At 51.0% G+C, this 7546-nt stretch overlaps 1 protein-coding gene across 2 annotated transcripts in view; it reads right to left on the reverse strand.

Moving 5' to 3' along the window:
* Positions 1–6915, reverse strand: part of VPS51 (VPS51 subunit of GARP complex) — a 25417-nt gene extending 18502 nt beyond the window's left edge. For both annotated transcript variants that reach the window (XM_005577323.4, XM_045372114.3), the window contains exons 1-2: positions 6651–6915; positions 6004–6133 (exon numbers count right to left, since the gene is read on the reverse strand). In XM_005577323.4, the coding sequence (XP_005577380.2) occupies positions 6004–6133; positions 6651–6878 (358 nt within the window). In that variant the 5' untranslated portion in view covers positions 6879–6915. The remainder of the gene's footprint in view (positions 1–6003; positions 6134–6650) is intronic.
* Between the last annotated feature and the right edge of the window lie 631 nt (positions 6916–7546).

Raw genomic sequence — 7546 nt, forward strand, 5'->3', positions numbered from 1 at the left:
ACTGCTTGAGCCCAGGCATTCAAGACCAGCCTGAGCAACAGAGTGAGACTTCTTCTCTAAAAAACAAAACAAAACACAAAATTAGCTGGGTGTGGTGGTGTGCCCCTGTGGTCCCAGCTACTCAGGAGGCTGAGGTGGGAAGATGGCTTGAGCCCAGAAAGTGGAGCCTGCAGTGACCTGTGATCGCAGCACTGCACTCCAGCCTGGGTGACAGAGCAAGACCCTGTCTCAAAAACAAACAAAAAGTCCCCGTGAAAGGTTTTTAGCATAGGGTATCCTCTAAGCCAGTCAAATAAAGACAAGTCTGTGGTGTGGGTCTCTCAAAAACCACCAGATAGGTCAAATGATGAACATCTTTGGGCATGAGGCTTTGAAAGAGTTCTTCTCTGCTCTATTCCACTCAGTACCAGCAACAGGAGCTGTTTTTGTTTGTTTTTTGAGACTGGGTCCCACTCTGTCGCCCAGGCTGGAGTGCATTGGCACAATCTCGGCTCACTGCAACCTTCTTCTCCTGGGTTCAAGCAATTATTTGCCTCAGCCTCCCAAGTAGCTGGGATTACAGACACCTGCCACCACGCCCAGCTAATTTTTGTATTTTTAGTAGAGACAGGGTTTCACCATGTTGGCCGGGATGGTCTCGAACTCCTGACCTCAAGTGATCTGCCCGACTCAGCCTCCCAAAGTGCTGGGATTATGGCCGGGTATGGTGGCTCAAGCCTGTAATCCCAGCACTTTGGGAGGCCAAGACATCAGATCAAGACCATCCTGGCTAACACAGTGAAACCCCGTCTCTACTAAAAAATACAAAAAACTAGCCGGGTGAGGTGGCAGGCGCCTGTAGTCCCAGCTACTTGGAAGGCTGATATCGGAGAATGGCATAAACCCAGGAGGCAGAGCTTGCAGTGAGCCAAGATCGTGCCACTGCACTCCAGCCTGGGCACAGAGCAAGACTCCATCTCAAAAAAACAAAACCAAACAAAAAACAAAGTGCTGGGATTACAAGGCATGAACCACCACACCTAGCCATGAGCTGCTATTTTATTTTATTTTATTTTTATTTTTTTTATTTTTTGAGGCGGAGTCTTCACTCTGTCGCCCAGGCTGGAGTGCCGTGGCACCATCTCGGCTCACTGCAAGCTCCGCCTCCCGGGTTCTGGCCATTCTCCTGCCTCAGCCTCCGAGTAGCTGGGACTACAAGCGCCCGCCACCGCGCCTGGCTAATTTTTTGTATTTTAGTAGAGACGGGGTTTCACCGTGTTAGCCAGGATGGTCTCGATCTCCTGACCTCGTGATCCGCCCGCCTCGGCCTCCCAAAGTGCAGGGATTACAGGCGTGAGCCACCGCGCCCGGCTGCTGCTATTTTATTTTATTTGTGTTTTTTATTGAGATGGAGTCTCGCTCTGTTGCCCAGGCTGGAGGGCAGTGGTGCAATCTCAGCTCACTGCAACCCCCACCTCCTGAGTTCAAGCAATTATCCTGCCTCAGCCTCCTGAATAGCTGGCATTACAGGCGCCCGCCACCACGCCCAGCTAATTTTTGTATTTTTAGTAGAGACAGGGTTTCGCCATGTTGGCCAGGCCGGTCTCAAACTCCTGACCTCAAGTGATCTGCCCGACACGGCCTCCCAAAGTGCTGGGATTACAAGGAGTGAGCCACCGCACTCAGCCATGAGCTGATATTTTATTTTTTTATTGAGATAGAGTCTCAATAAAAATCTTGCAGTGAGCCAAGATCATGCCACTGCACTCCAGCCTGGGCACAGAGCAAGACTCCATCTCAAAAAAACAAAACAAACAAACAAACAAACAAAAAACAAAGTGCTGGGATTACAAGGCATGAACCACCACACCTAGCCATGAGCTGCTATTTTATTTTATTTGTGTTTTTTATTGAGATGGAGTCTCGCTCTGTAGCCCAGGCTGGAGGGCAGTGGTGTAATCTGGGCTCACTGCAACCTCCGCCTCCTAAGTTCAAACAATTATCCTGCCTCAGCCTCCTGAGTAGCTGGGATTACAGGCGCCTGCCACCACGCCCAGATAAGTTTTGCATTTTTAGTAGAGACGGGGTTTCACCATGTTGGTCAGGCTGGTCTTGAACTGCTGACCTCATGATCCACCCGCCTTGGCTTCCCAAAGTGCTGGGATTATAGGCGTGAGCCACTGCGCCCGGCCTGAGCTGTTATTTTTTAAGGCTACAGCTGAGTTGGAGAGCAAGCAGTGGGGCTAGGGCAAGTTCAAACACCACAGGGTTCACTATTCTTACCAAGATTCAGCTACTTTTCTTAAATAAATATTCCCTGGATTGCTTGCCGCAAACCTTGGTTAATTTCCAGAGTTCGGAAAAAGTTGTTTCTGACTATTCTGGCTAGATTTTTCATGGATTTTTTTTTTTTTTTTTTCCCTGAAAATGAGTCTCACTCTGTCACCCAGGTTGGAGTACAGTGGTGTGATCTCAGTTCACTGCAATCTCCACCTCCTAGGTTCAAGCGATTCTCTCCTGCCTCAGTCTCCCAAGTAGCTGGGATTACAGGTGCCCGCCACCACAACCGGCTATTTTGTTTGTTTTTTGTTTTTGAGATGGAGTCTCCCTCTGTCACCCAAGCTGGAGTGTAGTGGCATGATCTCGGCTCACTGTAACCTCTGCTTCCCAGGTTCAAGCGATTCTCCTGCCTCAGCCTCCCTGAGTACCTGGGACTACAGGCATCTGTCACCATGCCTGGCTAATTTTTGTATTTTTAGTAGAAATGGGGTTTCATCTTGTTGGCCAGGTTGGTCTTGAACTCCTGACCTCAGGTGATCCACCCGCCTTGGCCTCCCAAAGTGCTAGAATTAAAGGTGTGAGCCACTGCCCCCAGTCTAATTTTTTTCATTGCTTTTATGGAGGATAAAAATATTTAATGTATTTACTCCAGCATTTTTGCTGATGTCACTCCAGAACCTCACCGCCCACATTTGTAAATGAAATCTTACTGGAATACAGCCAAGCTCTTTCATTTGCATACTGGCTGCAATTCCAACTCCTGGGCTCATGTGATCCACCCATCTTAGCCTCCCCAAGTAGCTGGGTTTAATCTAACAAGTGTGTTCCACCATACCCAGCCATTTTTTTTTTCTAGATATCGGGTCTCACTATGTTGCCCAGGCTGGTCTCAAACTCCCGGGCTCAAGTGATCCTCCCACCTCAGCCTTCCAAAGTGCAGGGATTACAGGCATGAGCCACTGCGCTCAGCCCCATCCATTCCTACCAGTGCAGCTGGAAGAATCTATTCAAACCAGAAATCTGAGCACATCACTCATTTGTCTTAGCTCTCAGTGGATAAAAGCCAAATCCTTAACATGTTCTGGAAGGTTTCTAGTTAAACTGAACATCTACTACCCGCTTGGCTCTGCCCACATCCTGCTTCCCCTCCTGCTACCATAGATGAGCTCCCGGCCCTTTGCTGAGGCCGACGCCTCATCCCTGCTCTGTTCCACCCGCCTCCTTCCTGAGGACCTTGTTCCTTTTTCATTTCTCTCTCTCTCTCGCCTAATCAACACACACTCCATGCTACATTACTTTCCTGACTGTCTCGTCCATGTCTATCAAATCCATGTCATGGAACACCTTCCTCACTTAGCTTTTTTTTTTTTTTTTTTTTTTGAGACGGAGCCTCACTCTGTTGCCCAGGCTGGAGTGTAGTGGTGTGATCTCAGCTCACTGCAACCTCCACCACCTGGGTTCAAGCGATTCTCCTGCCTCAGCCTCACGAGTAGCTTGGACTATAGGCATGCGCCACCTTGCCCAGGTAATTTTTATATTTTTAGTAGAGACAGGGTTTCACCACGTTGGCCAGGCTAGTCTTGAACTCCTAGCCTCAAGTGATCCACCTGCCTCAGCCTCCCAAAGTGCTGGGATCACAGACGAGAACCACCATGCCCGGCCCCTCACTTAAGCTTCTAAGACATCAATGCTCCTGGTTATCCTCGCAGTTTGCCAAATGTTTGTTCCTTTTGTGGGATCTACAAAAAAAGCTAAGTCTCAAAATATTACACCTTCCAACAAATGGAAAATGTAATCTTACTAAATTCCTGTGAGAAATATCCCAGCACAGAAACTATGATTTCTTGCCACTTTGATGCTGGCATTAGCTAACAGAAAGGTGCCTACTCATGGAATATGCTTCAAATCAGATAAAAGAACAATGTGTGTAGGTTACCACACCCACCACTGTGACATGAGAGTAACAGACATCAGAATGCAACCCCACAGATGCTCCCAGAACATTCCACAGACTGCAGGTAAACCCTTTGGATCTGCCTCCTGGACTTACTACACGTGGGTGTACAATTACTACAAAAGTCTGAGTAGTACATCTCCTCAAAACAGCACAGAAGCTAGTGTGAAAAATAGCGGAACACTGTCTGGCACTAGAGAATAAAGAGGACAGAAGAAAAAAAAAGCCTCGACATCATCTTTGTGTCCCTTAATATCATACATCTTCTCTCTTTGCTTAGTTAAGGAGGGAAAGAAGGGAGAGAGAAAGAAAGGGAGGGACGAGACCACCTTTTCTATTTTTTTTTTTTTTGAGATGGAGTCTCGCTCTGTTGCCCAGGCTGGACTGCAGTGGCCGGATCTCAGCTCACTGCAAGCCCCGCCTCCCAGGTTCACGCCATTCTCCTGCCTCAGCCTCCCGAGTAGCTGGGACTACAGGCGCCCGCCACCTCGCCCGGCTAATTTTTTTTGTATTTTAGTAGAGACGGGGTTTCACCGTGTCAGCCAGGATGGTCTCGATCTCCTGACCTCGTGATCCGCCCGTCTCGGCCTCCCAAAGTGCTGGGATTACAGGCTTGAGCCACCGCGCCCGGCCAAGACCACCTTTTCTTCTCTGGAGCAGAAAAGAAAGCTATCAATAATAAGAGAAACTACACCTTACTGAGGTTTCCTTGGTGTCAGGGATTCTTATTATTTTTTCAGACAGGGTCTTGCTCTGTTGCCTAGGCTGGAGTTCTGTGACCTTATCTCGGCTCACTGCAACCTCCACCTCCCAGGTTCAAGCGATTCTCCCACCTCAGCCTCCCAAATAGCTGGGATTACAGGCGCCTGCCACCACACCCAGTTAATTTTTTTATTTTTAGTAGAGACGGGGTTTCACCATATTGGCAAGGCTGGTCTCGAACTCCTGACCTCAGGTGATCCACCTGCCTCGGCCTCCCCAAGTGCTGGGATTACAGGCATGGGCCACTGCGCCCAGCCTCGTGTCAGGGATTCTTCTTCAGATAGATACTTTCTTTTTTTTTGAGACAAGGTCTTGCTCTGTTGCCCAGGTTGAAGTGGAGTGGTACAAGCACAGCTCACTGCAGCCTCCATCTACCAGGCTCATGTGATCCTCCCTCCTCAGTCTCCTGAGTAGCTGGGACTACAGGCATACGCCATCATGTCCGGCTAATTTTTATATTTTATTTTTTTGTAGAGATGGAGTCCCACTGTATTTCCCAGGTCAATCTTAAACTCAGGCTCAAGTGATCCTCCCACTTCAGCCTCCCAAAGCGCTAGGATTACAGGTATGAGCCACCATACCTGGCCTTTTAAGTGCTTCAGATAAATACATTTCATTTTAAAATTTCACTTTGGGCTGGGCCAGGGATTCACACCCATAATCCCAGTGCTTTGGGAGGATCCAGAAGTATCACATGAGCCTGGGATGTCCAGGCTGCAGTGAGCCATGATCATGCTACTGCCCTCCAGCCTGGGAGACAGAACAAGACATTGTCTCTAAAAAATAAACAAATAATCTCCTTTTGTCTTTTCTCTCCTTTGGTACTTAAGACAACTCTCTGAGAGCAGCTATTATCTCTACAGTAGTCTGACAACGAAGGCTCAAAGGGAAGGAGGTGAGAATGGAATAATGCCAGGGCAAGACTGGAATCTGAGTCTCCCCCCTCTAAATCCCTTGCTGGTTTTCCCAACACAGGTGGGAGAATGGAGGCTGTGAGACTTTGGAGCGTGTGTCCCCGTGGGGATCACCTGTGGCTGAGATGAACTTGTTGTAGTTCTCATAGACCAGGGTCTGCATGTCGCTGTCTAGAGCCCGGATCTGCCGCACCATGTCGGTCTCACTGTCCATCAGCTGGGCCAGAGGGCACTCCCTACGCAGCTGAAGAAGTTGGGTGGTTAGTGTTCGGGTCAGGAGGCACTCATGTCCCTCAGCCTTGCCCGCAGCTGATAGGCTTTCAGTGCAAGAAATCTCTGATCCCCACCCCACCTCCCAAACCCCCGCCGGCTCTCAGGAATCCCAGGCATGGGGCCCTACGTGGCCTAGCTCAGGGGTTACTAGGTTCAACCCTGTTTGGTGTTTGTCAGCATTTGAAATCCTGGGGCTCGGCCTAAGCCCAGCCCCGCGCCTGTCAACGCTTGGGCCACGCCCCCAATCCGGGGCCTATCACATCAGCCCAGGAGACCTCAGCTGCCGCATCACCTTAGGCCAGTCCAGTCCTATTCAAATCACCTCAGACGCCTGAGCTGCTCGTACTCCCCGGCCGAGGCTCGTCCTCTTATGAACCCCTGCTCCCCTCAACCTCACAAAAAGTCGGAGGCATGATCTGGGGGAGCAATATATCAGGGGCCTGGTGCCCTTCCCCCCTCCCCGCATCCCCCGCTCCCCGCACACACACCTTGTCTAGGTAAACTTCCGGGTCGAAGTGCGCCCCGTTCAGGTCAGTCGGGTCCAGGGGGTCGGGCCCCGCAGGGCGTCCCGCTGCCTCCCCTTCCGAGAGGCCGTAGTAAAGCTTCAGCATCCCGTGCGCCTTCCGCCGACGCTCCGGAGCCTCCCCCTCGGGCCCTTCTGGGGAGTCCCCAGGTCTAGACCCCGGACTAGGCCCGGCGGCGGCTGCTGCCGCCATCGCTCCAACTGCAGCCCACGGGCGTGAGGCTGGGAAGGAAGAGGACGGGGGGGAGGCACTTCCGGGAGCCATAAAGTTGTTGTTGAAACGAGGCAGTCCTTCAGGTGAAACGTCCCCCTGCAGCCCTAGGTCCTTCGAGACTAGAGTTCCCCCGCACCTGTCTTCCCCGGTTGCAAAGGTTCCGCTAGAGTCCTGAATTCCCCTAGTTTCCTAGGTGGAAGCATTTTGTGCAACTGCCTGGGGTTGCTGCTCTCCCAGAACGGGGACGGGTAGTGGCTCCCAAACCTGCACTCCCGCAGGCAAGCGGCCCACGGAATATGTGCCCAGACACAATGGACGGATGTGGGACGTGAGGCCAGAGTAGAGTGTTCCTGGGATCCCGCCACTGTCTCGAGACCTGGGCAGTGGCTCAGTTTCTCCCATTCCTAAAATTAGGGTACATACTTCACAAGGGGGCTACGAGGATTAAATGCATGTACACTATTCTGTACCGTGCCTCTAGCGCAGTTCTACTTAGGGCCTGGTCCTCTGACGTGCATCAGAATTGCCTTTAGGACTATCTGTGGCGCATTATAAGTCTCTGCGCTGAGCTGCGCGAGGCACTCCCGTAATCCCAGCGCTTGGGAGGCAGAGGCGGGTGGATCGCTTGAGCCCAAGAGTTCGAGACC

Source organism: Macaca fascicularis, chromosome 14 (assembly GCF_037993035.2).
Source record: "Macaca fascicularis isolate 582-1 chromosome 14, T2T-MFA8v1.1".
Classification (NCBI taxonomy): Eukaryota; Metazoa; Chordata; class Mammalia; order Primates; family Cercopithecidae; genus Macaca; species Macaca fascicularis.